General features: G+C 31.6%; 1 protein-coding gene and 3 long non-coding RNA genes across 7 annotated transcripts; 1 reads left to right on the top strand and 3 right to left on the bottom strand.

Annotated features, from left to right (window-relative positions):
• Positions 1–8,108: 8,108 nt before the first annotated feature.
• On the bottom strand, positions 8,109–9,085 carry LOC146921702 (uncharacterized). The gene is made up of 2 exons (XR_015010791.1): positions 8,912–9,085; positions 8,109–8,570 (listed from the first exon to the last, which is right to left on the bottom strand). It is a non-coding gene; the product is annotated as an uncharacterized LOC146921702 (long non-coding RNA).
• A 575-nt stretch (positions 9,086–9,660) lies between these two features.
• Positions 9,661–10,202, bottom strand: LOC146921703 (uncharacterized). Its single transcript, XR_015010792.1, has 2 exons — positions 10,082–10,202; positions 9,661–9,991 (listed from the first exon to the last, which is right to left on the bottom strand). It is a non-coding gene; the product is annotated as an uncharacterized LOC146921703 (long non-coding RNA).
• A 3,514-nt stretch (positions 10,203–13,716) lies between these two features.
• LOC146921704 (F-box/kelch-repeat protein At1g23390-like) lies at positions 13,717–15,178 on the top strand. Its single transcript, XM_085715022.1, has one exon. The coding sequence runs from the start codon at positions 14,277–14,279 to the stop codon at positions 14,892–14,894; it is 618 nt and encodes a 205-aa protein (XP_085571148.1). The 5' UTR covers positions 13,717–14,276; the 3' UTR covers positions 14,895–15,178.
• A 1,320-nt stretch (positions 15,179–16,498) lies between these two features.
• LOC146921705 (uncharacterized) lies at positions 16,499–21,394 on the bottom strand. Of its 4 annotated transcripts, XR_015012213.1 has the most exons (7): positions 20,874–21,392; positions 20,512–20,581; positions 18,760–18,840; positions 18,521–18,587; positions 17,860–17,986; positions 17,265–17,293; positions 16,499–16,809 (listed from the first exon to the last, which is right to left on the bottom strand). It is a non-coding gene; the product is annotated as an uncharacterized LOC146921705 (long non-coding RNA). The 4 variants fall into 4 exon arrangements; XR_015012212.1 differs by lacking the exon at positions 17,265–17,293 and having other exon boundaries at positions 17,806–17,986; positions 20,874–21,394; XR_015012211.1 differs by lacking the exon at positions 17,265–17,293 and having other exon boundaries at positions 17,837–17,986; positions 20,874–21,389.
• Positions 21,395–23,255: the final 1,861 nt, after the last annotated feature.

Here is a 23,255-nt window from a genome sequence, read left to right on the forward strand (position 1 = left end):
AAATACTTAGTTGGCAGAACCCAAAATAAAAAATATTTGGACGTGCACACACAAATAAAAAAATTAGAAGAAAATAACTTTTTTTTTCAAATTGCTTAGTGGCTAAAGTCACACACTTCTGTTGGAACAAAATGTGTTTAACAATAAACCTTAAAGAGTTTTGATGATAACAAGGTATTAAAAATTGTAAATTGGACTAGCTAATATTTGTTCAAGTGTACATGACCATAATTAAAGAGTTACATCATTTATTGGTTTTGAATGAGCAAATAAAGAGCAATAGGAATCAACAAAATTGAAGCTTAGACGCTTCTGAAGGCAACTTGCTCCTGAAGAGAAAAAGCGCTCCTGAAGTAAAGCCGCTCCTGAAAAGAGTAAAGTGCTCCTGAAGAATAGTGCTCCTGAAGACAAGAGGTCCAGAAGCGCCACATCATCAGAAGCTGCATCATCAGAAGCTGCATTATCAGAAGCCTCGTTATCAGAAGCTGCCTCATCAGAAGCCATTTCACCAGAAGCTAAAGATCAACTGAATTTGAGAAATTCAAGGATTCAAGAGTTGTGTCATGGATCGAAATTCATCAAAGGACAGCAAAAGATTAGTGGAACTTTGCAACGGTCATTTCAAAGGTGTTTGAAGGCATTTGCTTGCAATTTTAGACGAAAGCGTTGACATTGTACTTTGTACGAACTGTACAACCACCTTCTCCACTACTCTGTTTTGTGTCTACGCTAATGGACAAGAAAACAGCTCCAGTATAACAGCTATGCCTGTAAAGATGTTCCTTCACAATGGGAATGGATTTCAAATTGGTTCTTCATAGGACATCAACCAAATCAGGCAAAAGATCATTGGTGAAAGATCAAGCTTTAGCAACGACTCTTTGATGTGCTGGCAATTTCACAACGTCTCTTTCACACCTATATATAAAGGAGTGAAGACTTAGAGATTTGGCAATGCTGAACGAAAGACTCACAACATTTTTACAAGTGCCAAACCTCTGCTGAAATTGTTCTGCATTCACTTAGAATTTCTGTGTCTCAAAGTTTCATCTTAGAAATCCCTAAGTTATTGAGTCTGTATCTGATTTGTATTGTGAGCACCTCTGATTGTATATCAAGTGTTCAACCTTAAACAATTTTCTGTGTAATTTTGTTTAGTTAGAAGTCTCTTGCAGTTGTGCTTGAGCAGGGAAGTCTCTTGATTGTGTTCTTGAGCAAAGGAAGACTCTTGCAAAGTGTGCTTGAGCAAAGGAAGTCTCTTGCAGGTGTGCTTGAGCAATTGTAATCAGATATTACTCTTAGTGAAATCTCCTTGGAAGTGCAAGGGGGACTGGACTACTTCCGGATTGTGGAAGGAACCAGTATAATTACTTTGTGTCATTCTTCTTCTCTTTCTCTGTTTTATTCCGCTGCATTTAGATTCTGATTACCACTTCAGAAGCTGTCTCACTTAGCTTCTGACCAGTGTGATCAGTTTTTAGGAGAAACGAAGAATTTTCCAAAACACAATTCAACCCCCCTTCTTGTGTTTTTCTCACCTTCAACTTCAACCCGTTAAAAAAAAGAATCACACTCTTTAAATGTGAAGAAGTGATAAATTCGAGGTTTCAACTTAAATTTTGCACATAATGTTATTGATAGCTACCAATTGAGATACACTTGCGGGAAAGAGAAAAATAATTTATTCACATCATTTAAAATCATTTTTCTTTTAATTTTTTTCATTTGTGTGTGTATGCAAGAGTTGCTCCATCAATTCATAAGGATCGAAATCATCTTCTTTTTTTCCTACCTTATTAATGAACCAAGATCATGACATCCTCTTAATATTATCAACCACTTCATTTTGATTGTCATTTCGTTTCGATCAAATGCACCACAAATACATAGCCAAATTATATGAAACACATTCCTATCATTCTTCTCTTTGCATACCTTATCAAAGAGTAAAAAATTATCAACCAATTCGCTTCCCCGTTATGTTGTGATCTAACCCATCCAATTAAAAATGTGCTCTCAAATTATTCTTGACTTTAAAGAGCTTGCAAATAAGTGACAGGAAGTTTTGATTCCTTTAACACACAAGCTCAAAGTGTCCTCAATAAGCTCACAACACAAAAGGCACCGTCCTCGAGAATGAACACTGAAACAGGTACATGACACCTTCGAGGCAGTAATGACTTGGGGGAAACTGTTCCAAACCGGCATAAAATCCAATAAAGCCACACAACACTCCTCACACCTAAAAGCACTGCTAAGGTGCATACTAAGCCATGTGCACGTCATTGCACAAGAGGACGCCATAACTAATTTTGAACGTTCATATCATCTCTAATCAGTGGCGGAGCTAGAAAAAAAAGCTAGGGTGGGCCATTAAAATTAACCGTTGAAAAATTGTTTAAAGCCTCGCACAATAGACCTATAATTGAATTATTTAAATTTTCGGGTGGGCCACTACATCACTTTGCGGGAATTTGGATCAACCGTAACCTAAAACCGACATAAAATTGTATAAAAGCTCGCAAAATAGACCTATAATTGAATTATTTAAATTTTTCGGGTGGGCCACTACATCACTTTGCGGGAATTTGGATCAACCGAAACCTAAAACCGACACAAAATTGTATAAAATCTCGTAAAATAGACTTATAATCGTTGATTTTTTAAATTTTGGGGGTGGACCGTGGCCCACCTCAGCCCATGAAGGGCTCTGCCACTGTCTCTAATGGACATCAGGATTCACACCGCAAAACTCAAAGATCGTTAACGCTCTCCACGGCTATATAAACGTGACCTAGTGTCATGCCCAAATACCCTTTTTCATTCTCACATTTTCGCACACTTTTTCAACCTCTTTCACATACTGACTTGAGCGTTGGAGTGTCGTCAATGTGTCTGCAGACATCATTCTTTTCCAGTGACGAAGATTGTTTCACCTTCACTAAAACACCGTGAGCTACCGCAACAACAACCACCGGTCTCGAGCTTCACCACAACATACCATCTAATCTTATAAAGTGTAATTATATATAAAATGTAATTAGGGATATATTGGTAAGAAATAATTAAAATAGTCGAAAATTTGGAAGAATCTTATAGATAGAGACAAAAAATTAAAAATATCTTATACTTTTTTTTTAAAGAATAAAATATCTTATACTTTTTTTTTAACTGAAAAAATATTTTATACTTATGAATGGAGGTAGACGTTAATTACATACAAACCAATAACTTTTATATTAAAAAAAAAATGTAAGGCTATTATAAATAGGTACAAAAACAACCTACATGGGATGGGATGATTATATATGTCAAACAAAAAACATGTCAGAGAGCTCTATCTGTCTTAAATTATAAGTCGTTTTACAATACTAATCAAATATTAATGTTAACTTTTCTTATTATAATATTAACTACTTGTTAGTCTCTTCTTTTGATTCTTTAATTTATATTTTTCATATCATTTATTAAGAATAATTTTATAAAACAATTCATAATAAAAAAATTTCATACAAAATTAATTGAATTCCTTACGTGTGAATGACTAAACTAACTTATAATTAATTTGGATCATTGAAATATAAAGTGTAATCAATAGGATGTTATTTAAAGTGTCAATCGACAGACCAAAAACACCAAATATGTTGCTGGTAATTTAAGAAACGACTAGTATGTAGACCCGTGCCAAGCACGGGCTAGATTTTCGACTTTTTTTATTATATAAATATTATTTAAATGGAAAATTCTTTATTTTATATTCAATTTATCAATAACATGTATTGTTATCGTATTTTTAATTAAATATTATATATCAATATTAACGTGTATATATTTATTTGGATTTTTGTAACATTAAACAACAGTAATTTAACGAATGTAATGTTGAAATATTAATCTTTAACGTTGAAATATTTTACACGGTTGACTAAAGTTAAGAATATATTTTGAACATATTTATCGATAATAAATGGATTAATTCAAAAACGAAACAAAATTAATTATGGAGTTTTTTTTTTTTGTGTTCTGTGTATATATAGTGTTGCTTGCTTGGTTTTTTTTCTCGTCGGTCTCTATTGATCTTGTGCAGGGAATTGACTATTAATAACTTATTTAATAACTGGGGTGTCTGAGTTTCGAACTCGGCCCCTATATATATATATATATATATATATATATATATATATATATATAGAGAGAGAGAGAGAGAGAGAGAGAGAGGCAACATACTATTTTTTTTGTCAATTTATTATTATATCACCAACACTACTAATAGTTATTCTCTCAAAAAAAAAACTGCTAATAGTTATGTTAGGTTTATGACATTAAACTAACAACAACATCACAACCCCATATAACATAAAAAATTAAAAATAAAAACCGAACATATAAATGAAAAATATGGACACTCGTGCCAAGAACCGACTAAAATTTAATCATACTTGAGGGAGAGAATATTGTTATGTATGAAGTGTCAGTTAAAGGCTCCCTAAAAAAATGCCAGTTACAGGCTTAAAGTCGAACATTAGATAAATGAGTGGATGTTGAGCAACAAATAAGTAAAAAAAACTTATATACTTAAGCCTTAAACATGTGGTATCATTCTCACTTGCGTAGTTTCTTTTTATTCAAGAAGTGGATCCACACCTGTGTTGCTTGCTCCAGAAGGCCCAATGATGGTATCATATCTCGGTTCAACATATGGGAGAGCGGGAGTGTCAATTGTGGGTTACAATTTTACATTATATGCAAGAGTAAATGTTGAACAACATAAAAGTCAGATAACCTATACACATCATGTCTCAAGACTTTGGATGAACACGTGATATCAACCTCATTTGTGTGGTTCATCTTAGTCTAATGTAACGATACAACTCAATGTAGACACCCAAGAAAGTCCCAACAATATCATGATTTATTTTGTTAATTTCTGGATGTCATTTTTTTAATATTTTATCTTAAATTTTAGTCTTTGGATATCATTCGCTTTCATGCAAATTTTTTATCAACCTCTATTATTTCAAAATTCCTTCACTTTTGGTCTTTGGTCGGATCTGATAATGCAATAATGTAGATGTGTTCTACTGAGTTCACAAAATATGTGGTTATTAGACAATGTAAATTAATGTGACTTTTGTTTAGTCTAATATTTTGGCAGCATAATTACCCAACAATTAATCTCAAATTCCTTCAATAAATTCATAAGATTACCAACAACTCACTATATTTTCTATACTTTTACAGACTAAATACACACTACTTAGTTGTTTCCCTTATCATTTCTCTCATTTTGAAGTTGCTTTTTAATCTTTTTTTTCTAATTTACTTTCTCTTTTCTAAAAAAAGAAAAATGGAACAAAGACACCCATCTATGAAACATCTACTAACTCATATATATATATATATATATATATATATATATATATATATATATATATATATATATATATATTTATCATGTTGTGTCTCTGACCTTATTTTACCATCTCAACATATTACAAACACCAAGAGTCTCTTGTATAAGGAGAAAGGTTAATGTGTCATATGTGAGGTAAATTTTACATTAGATGCAAGAGTATATATTGAGAAACATAAGTGAGATGACCGATATACATGATGTCTTAAAGTTTCTGGTGAAGATGTGGTGTCAATCTCACTTGTGGAATTTTGCTTAATCAAATATGATGATCCAACCCATTGCATGATCCCTCTGAACTCCGAACATTATGATGAACCATATTTTTTTAATATTTAATTTGAAATGACTAAAATTTAAACTTAATATTTAATTTCAACCCTTCAATCATTTTTCACGTGGTCAATTTGAGGAGATCTTCTCGAGTAACTTTAAAAATACCTTGAAGCGAACACATCCCACATCCTACATTTCACATAAAATATTAGAATTAGAGAATTTACAAAAAAAGACTGAAAAATAAGATTTCAATTTGATAAGGATGTATATGCAAAGAAACAATGGAGAATGAACACCTTAAAAATGGGTGAAGATCCTCTCCATTTTATGTTCTCTCCATTTGTTCCATTACCAAAGTTTTGGTGTATAAATGTGCAATTAATATCTTCAATTCTTGAAATGTGTGCATTTATATCATATATTTGCTTCAAAACTATAGTAATTGACATTTCCATTTTATTTAGGAAATGGAGAGGATCTTCACCCCTTAAAAATATGCATGTTAATTTGAGGAGATCTTCTTGAGTAACTTTAAAAATACCTTGAAGCAAACACATCCCACATCCTACATTTCACATAAAATAATAGAATTAGAGAATTTACAAAAAAAAAGACTGAAAAATAAGATTTCAATTTGATAAGGATGTATATGCAAAGAAACAATGGAGAATTAGGTAGCCTAGTGGCTAGAATTCACCTTGTAAGGTGAATAAATGGGGTGTCCGGGGTTCGAACCCCGGCCCCTGCATATAATAATGCACTGTCCTACCAATTGAGCTATGCTCAAGGGACATAGTATGAACTCCATTGATTGAGTACATAAAATTAGATTTAATTATAAATTAAAATCGATTTTTAATTACACATATCACATCACTCCCACAAATTGCAATGATCATTCTTTATCGTTATTTTATTTGAGAGGTGAGTGTAAGTTAATTTTAGCTATAAGTATGCAATTATAAAGGTGATTGGAGAATAATTTATTCCTATTTGATGCATCCTTTTTTTTTTTGAGGGGTTGATGGAACCATTTTGTTTTCCATTAAAAAAACATTATTGTACCGTTTTTGTATCCCTTACACACCTTTTTAAGAATTCAAAAATTAAAATTATTTCTTAATAAAAACAATGATGACGCTGATACCTTTTTAAGAGTTCACAAATTAAAATCATTTCTTAATAAAATCAATGATCACGCCAGGCAAATTAATAATACTATCATAACATATGCCCAAATCATAACAATCAATGACAATTAGCATAGAGAGAAGGACAGACACATGTACTATAAAAAAAATGTAATCAAATGTTTATAATAGAGATTTTAGCTGTCAGCTGATAATATAAGAATTCTTTGAAAAAAAAACTGATATTATAAGAATTAGTTGAATGAAGTTTTACCATTATCAATTTTTTTTGGGTAATATTACTATTATCATTATCCTTTTTTTTTGTGTGTTTGAATTCAAAATTCAAAGTTAATATGAGGGTTGATTTATTCTGTGTGAATTCAAAATAAATTGAATGCATTTATAACTTGTTATTTTGAATCTCAATTAAAAGGAATTTGCTTTAAACCTTTTCTTTTAAGTGATGCTTTAACTTCTTTTTTTTTACAATAATAAGTAATCTCATTTAAGATTAAGAAATGATGGTATAATTTTTCTTTTCAAACTTGCCACATATATACTTTTAAATGTTACTTTGGTTATAAAAAAAAATTGTTGCAAATATTTTGAAGTTTTAATGTGGGAGATTTGTTTGACATTATAGATACCTTGTAGAACCAAAAAAATAGCTGCAAGTTTTTTTTTTTGAATAAAAATAGCTGCAAGTTTAGTTGCATCACATTTCATTTTTTTTTTTTTATAAAACAACTTTAGGCTACTTGGACTTCGGAAACTTCACCACAATCAGGATAAACCTTAAGACTCTAACAACATTTACACAGATACTTATAGAGCATCTATCAAAGATCAGGTCCTCACATCGCCAACAGAAAATTGAACCCACAACCTTGCAAGTAACTTAATTTCTTACCAACTGAATCAACCTTCATTGGCTATTTGCACCACGTTCTTTTAGCTGCAAGCATATATGTTAATTTTAAATTAGAATTTTGTTTTCAAATATGTTGTGGTATTTAATATTTTTTTATTGAGAAAATTTATCAATTCTGAAGTACCAAGAGGTTTCGCTGGATATCGATAACATGCAAACAAAACTCATTCAAAAATTAATTTATTTTTTAATAAATTAATACCAAAATATGACATGACATTAATCAATTAGATGATAGATAAATACCAAACCAAACTTCAAAGGCACCATTATGTCACACGTAAAAAAAATTAGGATAGGAATTGGCAAAATGAGGCTAAATAATTTAGCACATAAAATAGATCTCAGAGAATAAGCAATATTTCAAACAATAATATTAACAAAACTATAGTATTAGATTCACTCTTCTATCTCATTTTAAGACGTTCCATGTAAACATGACAAAAAAACAATACATTCAGGTTTGTAACACGTTTAAAATTAATTTTAATTTTATAACAAAAAATACTAATATATATATATATATATATATATATATTCTTATTCACCAATATAGATCTCATGCTCTCGTAATTATTGTTTCTACATTTGTAGATCAAAGGACCATGAACAAAATTTGGATTATTTTTCTTTGACTCTTTTCTCTTTCGATTGTGATCTTTGTAGATTCAATATATATCCAAACCATACTTAGACTCATCAATCTTCTCACGTGAAAGAAAAACTTCTAACCCATTTTTTTCCCACATCTTCTTATGTCTTATCAATCTTATCAAATTCAAAATCTTCACACAGTGACATGAATTTTGTTACCCTGAAAAATGCAAACAAACAAAGATAAAAAAATTAGATTAATTTAAAAAGTGAAAAAATTATATTCATAACATACATAATGATGCATCCATGGGAAAGATATATAGAGAACCGGTGTGTGTCACAGTTGACATCACATCATGAACAAACCAAACCCAAATGATTCGAATGATTATGTTCCATGATTCTTTGACTGGATTGATCTCATAAACGTTACCTGATCTTGGTTCCATAACAACTTTTTGGAGTTTAACAGCACCATATGGAAGAAATATACAGCTAAAAATGATGAAATAAACAGAGACTATATATAGGAAAATAATAGAATAGAAAGTAAATTACATTTTGAACAAATAAAAAGTGTGATGTAAAATTGGCACTCTTCCATGATTCAATTGCTTAGAAACCGAAATATGAAATGGTAAATAGAAAATTAATAGAAATAAATTGTAATTAATGGCAAAGTCAAATATGTATTTGTGATTTATGAGGTGATGTGGATCAATGATTAAGAAATACTTTTATTTTTAGAGATGATGATGAATATGTAATTTTTTTTTTTGACATATTCAGAGTAACAAAATAATGGTATTCTTTGTCAAAAAAATAAAGAATGGTATTCTTAATTTTTCAATATATCAATACGTCGTTTTAGTTTTTCTTTCAAAAAATATATATTTCATTTTATTTTCGCTAAAAAATTTGTTAGTTTTTTAGTCTTCCAAAAGTTTTCATCACCATTCTTGGTATCTATTTTTTAGTCAACTCAAATTTAGTCTTCATATTTTTGAATGAGATTCTCCAGAAATGTGTAGAAAATGTCAATCTATTCTAAAAAAATAGAATTTTTTTAACAAAAACATCTATTAAGTATGAATTATTAAGCACAAAAAACATACATAATTCATCTTTAAGAATTTTTCACAAAATTGTCATATACTTTAAAAAAAACAAAATATTCATATTATTTGACCATCACTTGATAATAAAAAAGGTCATAATATTTGATCATCATTTGATAATAATTTTTTTTTACGTATTTCATAATAACATTGATAATAAAAAAAATTGTGTATTTCATAACAAACTCGTTATTAACAAACGTTAATGGTATTGAAATAATTTGCTGATTTCATAAACTCTGTCATTATACGCGATCCCGTGCCAATTAAAACTCGTGGTATACTTGCCAAATAAGAATTCACAAAAGAACATTAAAGTGAAGATGTGTATTTTTTTTTTTAAATATCAAAATATCAAAAGAACATTAAATGCTCCTTAGAATTTCAGCTTGGTTGTCCGATAAGAATCAATATTCGCAGCGACACCAAAGTTACTCATATTGTAGACCTTTCCCTCTTGCAAATCCTTTTCAAACTTGTAGATAAGAGTCCTCCGCACAGTTGCATGAATTTTGTTGCCCTGATCACACAAAAAAAACAATTAAAAAACAAAATAAATGGAATTCTAAGAAAATTTTAAGTGCGAAACAAAAATTAGGAATAGCCTAACCGATGCATCCATCAACACCATGTCAAGTGAAAAAGGGTGAGCGTCACGATTGACATCACGAACGAACCAAGCACGGACAATTCGAACGACAATGGTCCATGATTCCTTCACTGGACTGACCCCAGAGATGTTATCAACTGATCTCGGAGCCATTGCAAGACTTACTTTTGTTATTACCAACAACAATATGTGAAAAAGAAACAAAAAAGCAGATGAAATGATCAAATATGACATGACCTTTTTATAGGCAGTAAATAACAAATTAATTATCATGGGTAGCAACCAAAAGAATAAAAACAAAAACAAAACATGATGAATTCCGATTGGCTGACAAAGTGAAATTGACACTTGTCATACAACCATTGGATCGGCCATGGAAATAATACGTCATTAAAGGAAAAAAAATGCATGGAACCTTTTGTTTACACAAAAAACGCATGGAAAAAAAACGCATGCAAGGAAACCATACACGATGAAGGGACCATTCTATTATTTCACAAATTATACCACACACTTCGCCTTTCTTGGAACAATACTTTTTTTTTTTGAAACGGTTCTTGGAACAATACTAAGCAAGGATATACTTATACTTTTTTTAAAGAACAAAAAATTAAAAATATCTTATACTTTTTTTTTAAAGAATAAAATATCTTATACTTTTTTTTTAACTGAAAAAATATTTTATACTTATGAATGGAGGTAGACGTTAATTACATACAAACCAATAACTTTTATATTAAAAAAAAATGTAAGGCTATTATAAATAGGTACAAAAACAACCTACATGGGATGAGATGATTATATATGTCAAACAAAAAACATGTCAGAGAGCTCTATCTGTCTTAAATTATAAGTCGTTTTACAATACTAATCAAATATTAATGTTAACTTTTCTTATTATAATATTAACTACTTGTTAGTCTCTTCTTTTGATTCTTTAATTTATATTTTTCATATCATTTATTAAGAATAATTTTATAAAACAATTCATAATAAAAAAATTTCATACAAAATTAATTGAATTCCTTACGTGTGAATGACTAAACTAACTTATAATTAATTTGGATCATTGAAATATAAAGTGTAATCAATAGGATGTTATTTAAAGTGTCAATCGACAGACCAAAAACACAAAATATGTTGCTGGTAATTTAAGAAACGATTAGTCACAAAAAGAAAGAAGAGAGAAGACTCGGAAGTGGACCCCTTGAGGGAAACAATTTATAAACAGCACGAAATTTGAAAGATAGAAACTCACACCAACTAATTTTAATTGAAATTTTTTCATGCACATGATTTTTCTTTTATTGTTTAATTATTTCGTAAGTTGCTAAACTACTTGGGAATTTTTAAAAAGATCTCTAACTTAAAAAATTATAATTAGATCCCAAAACTAAAACATTTTTTATAATTAGGAAATTTTATTACATTATTGCTAATCAATCGTTAGTTAAATAACAACGGAATAATTACAAAAAATTGATAAGATGAGAGACTTGATTACAACATTTATAATTTAACCCTTCAAAAAAAAAAACATTTTGTAGTGAAACTATTAGAATAAGAATAAGAATAAAGAGAGTAGAGAAGGAGAGAGAAAACGAGAGAAGAAAGATGGTTCTATTATTCACTTTTGGTGCACAATATGTTACATGTGGTCTCTATTTATAGAGAAATACAATGATATGATTGAGTTAAGTACTTAAGGGATAAGTACAAATAGGTGTGACTTAAAGGATGGTTTGAACCCCGGACTTTGCATATATTATGCATTGTCCATACCAACTGAGTTAAGCTCACGAGTACCCAAAAATGTGAAATATTACATTAAAAATCTACTCCACATACTTACGACTAAATTATCATTCCTACTATTTTTCTTTCAAAAAAATCATTTTTTTTTACTATTTTAGAACCTATATCAACTAAAGGTTAATTTTAGACATTTATTTATAAACAAACATTTTACATGTGTTTTTAAAAAATAGAAATTCGAAAAATCGGTCTTTTTCTAGGGAGTTTGGTTGTCCAGTTGAAGCTTGTATTATTTTTTGCAACAAATGAAGCTTGCCTGATTAAAAAGAAGGGAAAAAAAAAGGGCATGAAGCACTCACATTCATATTAAATAGATATAACCATTTAAATCAACGTTCAAATTGAAAAAGCCATGAAGCAGACACCTTCAAATTAAATAAATATACATAACTTTTTCAAATTAAAAACAAAAACCTTGCCTCCCCTAAAAAAAAAACCTTGCCTAACGTGTGAACAGTTTTAAATTTTTATTAATATTTTCTTTAAAGGATATTTGAGAGTTTTATATTCTGAAGGGAGGATGTTTCAGAGTTATATATTTTGTAATAATTAGAATCAACTTTTTGTAAAATCATTAGCTACAAATATTAAAAAGAATATTGAAAATTTATATTAAAAATGTAAATTTCGTATATATCCACTCATTTAAGTAGTTGTTTTAAAAAAAATAAAAGATTTGGGCTATTGGTTAAAAGTAACTAAAAGTAACATTTCTAACTCACGGGTTCATATGTGGAAGAATTATCATATATACTATCATGTAAAGAATCCTAAAAATTGTGTCTTCTAATTATTAGAGATTTTTGAAATTTTAATTCAGGTAAGAGAAATGAGAAATCCAATTGAGGTTGGTTTAGTGGTTCACTTGGGATCGTAGAGTGTACTCATATTAAGGTTAGGTTCGATTTTCTCTTGGTACCATTTTCAGTGGACAAGTCCATACAAAACTTTGTTCTAACTTTAAAATGGATGATCCATTTTGTCAAAAAAAAAAGGTAAGAGAAATGATAGAAACACTTTATTTCTAACACTCATTTTTTATTGGGTGAAGTTCATGTGGATCTTACCACTTTATATATGATCCATTTTTAAAGTGTGTGACTCACATCGTTTCATCCAATAAGAAAATTTGTCTTAGAAAGTTTGGTTGGATATCTATGAAGTTTGGTTGGTGATCTATCCAGGGACAAAATTAGGATTGACGTGATCTCGATGCCCGTGCTGATGACGATTTGGTACAGTGAATATGGAAGAGCTTTGGTATGCTGGAGGTTATTCGCCAACAATGGGAAGGAACCTGCAAAACAGGCAACTACTCAAACGCCTAAGTCAATAACTGAACTCTCAGGAGAAAAACGTGTAAAAATGCGTGTAAATGTCATCGTGTTTAATTGTGGCAGTGGAGCCACGCTTACATAAACGAGTTCAACGTAACTGCTTTCATGAAATCTGACAAAGAACGCATGAGTCAATTAGAGACCGGTTCAACTATTTGGATTAGCCCGATGCGGTGCTCCTTGCAATAGGGCACACATGTAACAAGTTGTTGGATATATACCTCACATCCAACAATGTCATATTTTTGTATTCAAATATAATTAAAAAAATTGTCTATGAAAAATTGGTATCCAACCAAAATCTAAGAATTTAACTTATTAAAAATGAAAATTAACATCGTACTCGTGAACTTGAAACGTGTGTATAGGTCACCAAATGCACATTAGGTGGCACCTACCTGTTTTTTCTTTTAAAAAGGTATATAGGTGGCATGGCAATATCACCCATCGATGATTGAACCACAAAGCTTTTTCCCCACTTTTATATAAATCTCACAAATCACCAACTCATATTCCCTCTCACACCCAAAACTCCACTACCCAAAAATCAACACAAAGCTTTTTTAGAAGAAACACACATTGAAATCGATGTTTTAGAAGCCATATTCTCCCTCGTACCACTCATCGAACTTGTTCCTGCTTGTCATGTCTCAAAGGTTTGGAACCATGTTGTTTTCTCCTCATTCACACACCTCAAACAAATCAAACCATGGCTCATAATTCTCACACAAACCACACACGCTTCACGCGTAGTTACCGAACATGCTTACGACCCTCGCTCTCATGCATGGCTTCAGATTAAGCACCAACCGTTGATCACCAAATCTGGTGAATTCCCCACCGTTAGATCATCTCATTCGACTTTACTCTACACGTTAACCCCATCGGAGTTCACTTTTTCCATTGATGCACTTCATCTCGAGTGGCACCATGCACCTTCACCGCGCGTGTGGCGCACGGACCCTATAGTAGCGCGCGTTGGAAATCATGTGGTTGTCGCTGGTGGCGCGTGTGAGTTCGAGGATGATCCTCTTGCTGTAGAGATGTATAACATGGAGAGTCGTGCTTGGGTCAGACGTCAATCAATGCCGGAAAAGCTGAAAAATACGTCGGCATCCACGTGGCAGTCTATTTCAGTCGTCGGAGAAACTATGCTTGTGACGGAGAAAGATTCCGGCGTGACATACTCTTTCAATACTATTGTAATGAAATGGGAAGGACCTTACTATCTTCGTCCTGATCAAAGTATATTCTACTGTGTCACCGGAACATTATCGGAGAAATTGATGGTGGTTGGATTGGTGGGTGAAGCTGGGAATATCAGAGAGGTGAAGCTGTGGGAGGTTAAGGATGGATTAGTTTCGGGAATGAAAGAAATCGGTTCGATGCCGAAGGAGATGGTGGAGAAGTTGAAGGGTGATTCAGAGTTTGGTTCAGTTGAAGTGATTTGGGTTGGTGATTTTGTTTACTTGCGGAACACGTTAGTACTAGAGGAGCTTGTTGTATGTGAGGTTATCAATGGAAGTTTGTGTGAGTGGAGGAGTGTAAGGAATGTGGCAGTGGACGGCGGAACGAGGATGGTGTTTTGCGGCGGTGATGTGTGCATGGAAGATTTGCAGAAAGCTGTGTTGTCGGAGAAACGTAAATTTTGCATGAAATAAGTGTGAATGAATAGGTTGCAAAAAAATTGAATTTTAGATTAGGAAAATGTTATTTCTCTAGAAAAATAGCATCAAGAATTTTTCAAGACATAGTTGGCAAGTTTTAATTGCATGATTTATTTGTTCACTTCCAATTTTTCAGTCACATCTCCTTGAATTGTGACAAATAGTGTGTTGTTATTGGATCAGTTAATAGTTATGCAAATAGTATTGCTTTATGAACATGTTAATTTTTTGTTTTTAATGTAATTAATTACTTCTTTCTAATTTTATTATCTAATTGATAAGGAAAACTTGTACATCACTTTTTCAAGTTATTATTTTTTATCTTGCGCTCATGATCATGGGAATACAGTTAATCAGGATAAATAAGTAAAATCACCACTTATAATTGATAGCTCTATTGACAATGATATATAGAGGTTGGGGTTTGAATTTAAAATTTTGGAATTCTTCATACTTCCGGTGTGTGAGCCTAGCCACATTTGACTACTTGACAAAAAAATCAATTTTTTGACAAAAAAAAAAATCAATTAATTCCCTCCACTTGATAAAATTAGTTCACATTTGCTTATATATAAATCAAACAAATGTATGCTTTTTTTTCTGCTTATAATTGAATACACATAGAAAATACTAATCTAAACCATACTTATAATTTTATTTGTGATGAGCGAACAAAGAAAACTTATTGATAGTAAAGAGAAGTACAAGTCTATATATACTTATGCTAATGTGTCACTTCTTGAAAATTTTAGTTTTTGTATGACAATTCTTTTGAATTTAGTTTTTTTATTTCAAAATAGATTAAAAAACTACACTTGAATCAAAGAGAAGCGAGTAACAAGTTGCGTTGTTAAACTTTTTGGATGACAAAATCAATCATTATAAACACAACATTTGTGCTTCGGAGACATAACATTGTTATGCATGGCCCTTTGAACTCTGTAAAAGGTCAATATCATCTGCTACTTGGAAGCCAAAAGTGTCAAACGTAAAAATTATAAAAGAAAAAAAAAACAGTCTTCAATTATCAAAAGTAAAATCTCTTAGATAAATTGAGACTCTATTTCTTCTAAAGAGCATAATGGTGGATTAAGGTGAGGAGGTTAAGGGAATTCGATTTGACTTTACTAGGTAAATGGTGTTAGAGGTTGAAGGAGAAATGAGGAGTTTGTGGTATAAAGTTTTGTTAGTCCGGAACCGCAAGGAAAGGGCACTACAAGAAATTTGCCATTTAGCAACGGCAGAAACCGTTGGTAAAAGTCCAAAAAACCGTTGGTATAGGTCATAAAACCTATACCAACGCCCACCTGCTGCCGTCTAGGATACTATGCTTATACCAACGGCGGAAGTGCCGTCCCAATAGCTTTTACCAACGGATAACTAGCTTGTTGCTAAAAATTTCAGAGCTATAGCAACGGCATTTTACACTTGTTTAATTGCTTTAGCCAACCTGTATATCCGTTGGTATAGGACCAGACTGCCCGTTGCTATAAGTCTTTTTTTTTTTTACAAATAAATATTTTTGTCTAAAATAGTTTTTTAATAACAAAAGTTTTACTCTGTTTTATTATATGCACCACACAATATTTAAAGCAAAATAAAAGAAAATTTCAATTATATTGTCAAATTAACAAGTCTTACAAACATGTGAAACTAAAATCTTACAAACTAACAAAGCTACATGGTACCAAGCTCTTATCCTTATAGAATTAACTTAATACAACCTATTTATGACTTAAGCTCGGATTTTTATTAACGATTTAAGCATCTCCGCTTAAGGAACTGGAACGGAGAATGTTATCAACACAGTCGTTGAATCATATTTGAAGCCGGCACACACTTCAGCGGATGCTGCAAGGAAGTAAATTTCAAATTTGCCACTGCCTCTCACCTTAACAAATTCACTCGTCTGCAACATGGGAGAGAGAGAATTATTAGAATCCAACAAAAAACACACAACACAAAGCCTACATCCTACGATAACAAAACACAACAAGGAGAAAAATACACTCAATCCTAAAAGAAATCTCGGTAACAAAAAAACGCCTATGACATGTAAAAGTAGGTTTAACATTTTTCCCACTATCATCTCGGTCATATTTTAATATCAATATTAACTCAGCACAACAAATCACAATCGGAAGGACAAAAATCAAAATCTCCAAATCACAATTATTAAAAAGCTAAAAAGAGAATTAGGAAAAATAACTTGGTCTATTGTATCCTTAGCACCTAATTTCATAGCAATCGCAAATACATATTTCAGTGGCTGGCAAAATATCATACTACCAGCAACTTCAGTGTATTAAAAGTTCAACTCCCCACAAAAAATAATGCTAATTAGTAAAAAACATCCAAACATACCTACTAAAACTATCCCCTTAAAGACCAACCTGCAAAATTAAGCTGGAAATTTCAAACTCAAAGTCCTTAATTTAACTACATAACCAATACAGTGTCTACACTCATTCTCTTTATGCTTCTTTACAATCAAACAATGAAGAGAGTCTAGGAAGTAATTTTCACCAAAAGCAACAAAATTTATCAAATCAAAATAGTTTTGAATGGAACATGTACATCAGAAAATTTCTACCAAATCATCTCCTCTCATCAATGCTTACATTAGAAGTTAAAAAAAATTGACACAATCATAAATCCAAATTATGCATGTTATGAGTTATGATCTTTCAAACACACATAATGGCATTTCTTCTCAAACTGCAATAACACATCAAACAATGATTCAAACTGAAATCTCAATAAAATATGAAATATGCAAGGAATCTCTTAACACAGTGCCACCAAGGCCTTAATGCATGGTAGTAGTGTTATTTTTCCAAGAGGAAAAAATATGTCAATTTCTTTGATGATAGTTAACAACAAATCCTATAGTTATTATTTTTACTATGGAACAGAACATAACACAAACAGATAACCTAAAGTGAAATTCTTAGGGTACCACTTCAAGCTCTCTTCCATCTCCATGAGTCAGTCGCCAACGTTCTGAAGCCCTTTACCTCAACCATTGCTTGAACTTCAGTATTACACATGCTTTAGTTGTTGTTGTAGAATCAACTCCCTTGCAACTAATAATAAAAATAAATAAGGAATACAAATGACGAAAAACAATCAAATAAGCAAATGAAGAAATATAAGCAATGTGTAATTTACTTTTTACACATTGGTCTGCAAATGAAGAAAAATAAATAAGGTCTGCAAATTGGTTCTTGCCTATTCACCAATAACGCAAGTTTGATTTACTTTTTAACTTTTTATAAGCAATGTGTGAGAAACTTCACAATAGGATTCAAGAAATATGTTCCTTCACAATAGGATAAAAGACGGGTCTGGTTTATCTCAAATCAGCTTATGCCTTCAAAATGTAAGGTACACATTTGTAGCAAAAAAAACATGTCCAAGAAACAAAACATATCATGAATAATCTACTTCAGAAAGTAGTATTAAATTATATGAAGGGTTTAGCATGCACAATACTATATTAGGTGTCGTAAAATACTAACTATTTTGATTTTTAGAAAAATAATCTTAGAAAAATGGAGATTTAAGATTGTCAAAGAAAGATTCAAAATTAAAGACAACCACAACCAAATACAAATTACCTTTTAATGTACTTTGATTCCCATGTCACATGCTCTGCCTCATTAATTTGTCCAGTTTTAGAGGTTGCTACAATGCATTGGTAGTGAATATTAGGATTCGCTCTAAACAATACAAAATCAAAAATTATGAAACAAGGTTTCTTCTTCCGAACCATTAACTCACACCATAGAAATTGATCAAACTAATGAGCAGCTAAGGTTAAAGTTGAACTAAAACTAAACAGTTTTAACTTGGTTACCTCGTCAGTCATATAGTCGATCTTCTCAATTGTATTAGCACCCCAAGCTACATGACTAAAGTATTATAACTTTAATTCAACCTGCATAAAACAAAGAAAATGTGTTAATTCAACTTGATCCAACCTAGCAATTAAGTGTTATGACTAAAGTATTATAACTTTAATTCAACTTGCTCCAACCTAGCAATTACGTTTAGAGCAACTATGTTAGAAGCTTGCATCATTTTTGAAGTTTTATGAAAATTGCTAATACTTAACCATTATGGAGATATGGGGTCAGTCCAGTCACTATTTGAAGGAACAATGACTGCAAATCATATACTAATAAAAAGAGTAAAATTCACATGGTAACCCATTTATCTAGAGCTTTCTATTGCCTCTTTTTACTAACAGTAATAACAATGGCATCATCAATTATTATAACCGGTACCCCAAGCCAATGCCACTATCTTCTTTTTTATCCCAAATACTGCCAATAAGGCTAAATTAGCCTAGTCCTTAACATGCAAACATATCATTCATCTCTCATTTTCAAAAGACAGAAACGAAACACTTTTTTGATAAACTTATAAACTTTCAGCTCTTTTTCTGACCACAGAAGTTCTATAACTTACAACTGGCTATCCCTTCACAGGTATAAATATATACAAATTCTCTCTAGGAAGTCAGTTTGACTGTTGCTTGACCCTAAACAGTAAGACAGTATTCGACTCTGAATGAGTCATAGTAGAAAGAGGATGGGTAGAACGAAGAATCGAATTGCCTCTTTCATTGGATTAGTTAGGTAACCCACGAGTTTCAAAGAAATAGAACAGGTAGAAGGGGAATAGACAATGAAGCAATGAGTACAATGTGAGGAAAAGATCAACAAATAAATGTCGAGATCCCAATACCTGTACAAATTATAAGAATAGTCCTAATTGTGATCAACAAGCAAAGTATTAAATTTAGATGATTCCAACATTGTGATGTGACAGAGCTATTGACAAGCATCACCTGTTGATATAAACTACAAATAAAGGTATCCCCGCCAATGGGCTTCTTAAACAATATCTGGATTGAATATAAAATAGTATTTTCTATAATTGCAACATAATGACCTTTCTTAAAACCTTGAAGACAAGGCCAAACTTTATTAATTTGGTGAATCCAAGTGATCTTGCAAACATGTTTCTGCCATGTTTAAATGTATAGCTAAGTCACATTCAGTAGAAACAGCAAAGTCTAGTAGTAGAGTATAAGTATATGCATAACTCATCTTATGCAACACAAGTAGAAAAGACAATGAATTCAAAAGTAAAAAAAAAACTTAATTTACAAAAAAAATGTAAGAGACAGGCATCAGTTACGAAACAAGCTAGCCTTCATCATTGTGAAACTTGTTACCATCTCTGCCTAAGTCTAGGTGGCTTGCATCCTCATTATGAATTATGAGGTGGGACTGAAACGAAAATATAGAACGACAGGGTGTGTATGCTTAGGGGGGATAGTTGAGGGTTGAGATTTGCAAATGTGTGGGGAGGTTACTATTTAACCACAACCCTTAATCTCGATTGAAATTCTATTATTTAAACCTCGTATAGCTCACACCACACACTCCTCTCGCCATATATGCTTCACACACACTTGCGAACCTAGTTATTTATCTCCAAAAGGGCTTACATAGTAACACACATATGCAGAACACATATAAATCTTCATAAAAAAAAAAAAAAATTCTCCAAAATGGCTTATAAAGTTGTATTATGCTACCTTCGCCCATCAAACATCCAAATCTTTGATAATAAGTCCAAGTTCCACGAAGCATCATGATATTATCAGCCTTCACAATAAACATAACAAGCAAAATAATCAGTTAAAATGAAATACCCAATATCTAATAAATTTTGCAACCCTTCACCATAAAAAATGACCCCTCTATTTACAAAACAATCAAAAGTCAAATTGTTAATAGAAAAAAAAAATCTTAGTTATGAGTTAAACATTAACCTTCTAATAAATCACTAATTAGTAATTAGGTATCCAAATCCCAATCTGAAGTGCTATATCGAAGCAAAAGCAACAAACTCATAAAGAAAAACACAATAAGATACGGAAAAACAGAAGTAACTCACTGGTTTTGGACCAAGCTGGATGATTTCAAAAAATATAAAGCTTAGAGGCCTCCGTGAAATGGATCCTTCTTCTCTCCGATTATTGAAAGCGTTGGATCTGAGTTCAGCTTATTCTCTCCTTCTCTCGGATCTCCTGAATGGTGTTGAAAATTAGGGTTTGAAATTAGAGAGAACCTTCTGATTTGGATGAGGTAGCGGAAGAGGGAAATTGTAGTGTGGAATCTACGAAATTGCAAGAAACGAAATCGAAATGTGTGTGTGTGGTAGAGAGAGGGTAAGCGCCGGTGACATTGAGAGAGAGTGAGATTGATGAATAAAATTGGGTGAGCGATTGAGTTCAGGGAAGGAGTTCAAGGAATCGATCTGGAATCTGAGAAGATTTTGGGTGAGGAATGGTTCTGGAGTTTTTGTGATTTGAGAGAAAGAAAAAGGTGAAAAAATTAGAAGAGAGTGAAAAATTGAGCACGAATTGTTTAAAGTTTTGGAGGTATTGAAATATATTAGGGCGCTTTTTACCCAAGACCCTATACCAACCGTAGGCTTGCAATTTCGGTCCCAATATGCTATCTATACCAACGCATTTCTTTACAGTCACTAAAGGTGACCGTTGCTATATGGCAAATTTCTTGTAGTGGGGGTAACATTTGCGAGAATGGTAGAGGAGGCTCTTTTTGATGGAATAATTTAACTAGCATTTGAAATGGTGCTTGCACATGCGTAGGAAGGTGGATTGATGATAAGTTCTTTCGTATCATGAATAATTATATCCGAAGTACATGTTGTACCTAAAAAGGAATTTGTACTAAAGGAATATTTTTTTGAGAGGCTGTACGAGAAGAATCTTAAGTCATGAGTGAGTTATTAAATTTAGAGTAATGATATTTTGACATCCATTTGACGACAACTTTGTTGACAATCTTGTTTTTCTCACTTCTTATTGGTCAAAAACAATGGAGAGAGAAAAATGAAGAGAGAGGATAACAACATCATGTGAATATGAGAGAGAAAGTTGTCCAAAAATTGTCAAAAAGTGGTTGTCAAAATATCATTTCTCTTAAATTTATGTCTACCTGCTGAACAATTTAAAAGATAAATGAGTAATAAATCATCAATAACATATCTCAATGCACATGAGACGTTTCATAACAAACAATCAATAATACAACATTAAAAAATACTGCAAGTTGTTATAAATGTGTAATAAACCATTAATAACATCTTAATTAAGCCAAGTTCCCTCAAAAAACATCTTAAGCCAAGTTATTATTTTTTATTTTGTGTTCGTGATCACGAGAATACAATTAATAAGGATAAATAAGTAAAATCATCACTTATAATTGATAGTTCTATGAACAATGATATGTAGAAGTCATAGTTTGAACTTAAGTTTCTAAAATTCTTCATATTTATGGTGTGTGAGTCAATTAGTTCCCTCTACTTGACAAAATTAGTTCACATTTGCTTGTATATAAATCAAACATGATGTATGCTTTTTCTCCTAATAATTGAATACACATAGTTTGATTGAAAAAAAATTAGTTGACTTCATGATTTGTGTTTTATAGTAGTACATGTGAAATGATAGAGAAAAAATTAATATTTTGAAAAACAACTAACATCGAAACAAAAAATAATCATGTTGCATAAAAATCCAATTATGCTTGACGAACCCATTGTTTTAGTAAAAGAATATTGCACACACCTTTATTATTCTTTGTTGACGGACACATCTTTAATTTTCCGACTCCTCTTTTTGCTCATTTTGATTTCTCTCACACTTTATGTTGTTCGGATTATAGAATTTGAACGGCATAAATACTCTTAAAAACTTTTGTAACACATTAAAATATTTCATATTTTAAAATCTAAATAGAATGTGTGAAAAACTCATAAATGGGAAAAATAATGCTGTAATTTTCTGGTCAATATATAATCAGAGATTCATAAAGCCCAACACAATTATAAGGGTGAGGGTTGGTTCGGAGGGTGTATGGCATGAGGGACCACACATGACCACAAATTTTAAGGATATCCAATTTTAAATACAAAGGCTCTTTTGGTAAAAACAATGCATAACTTTTTTTTAACAATAAAAATTGAATTATATTAACACTGATAGGATAGTCTTCTTAGCATAAGGTGTACTAATTAAGGAGACCACAAATAACTACAAGGTTGTCAATTCATGAATACACAAAAAGGTTAGTTGTTACCCAAACACCTAAACGGGTTCGACCACCACATCTGAGAACCATAAACAAAATTCGTGCGTCCCAACCAAGGGCGCACATGACAACCACCGTGCTCAATTTGTTCCCAGCTAATTCAAAAAGACGCCTAAAACGCACACAAAAAGGCACACCTCCAAACCACTTATCATAC

This window comes from Medicago sativa, chromosome 5, assembly GCF_051527215.1.
Source record: "Medicago sativa cultivar Bolivia chromosome 5, Bolivia_mono, whole genome shotgun sequence".
In the NCBI taxonomy this organism is placed as follows: Eukaryota; Viridiplantae; Streptophyta; class Magnoliopsida; order Fabales; family Fabaceae; genus Medicago; species Medicago sativa.

What these genes read in the sequence shown, in the direction of transcription:
- LOC146921704 (XM_085715022.1), top strand. Translation starts at nt 14,277, where the DNA reads ATGTATAACATGGAGAGTCGTGCTTGGGTCAGACGTCAATCAATGCCG.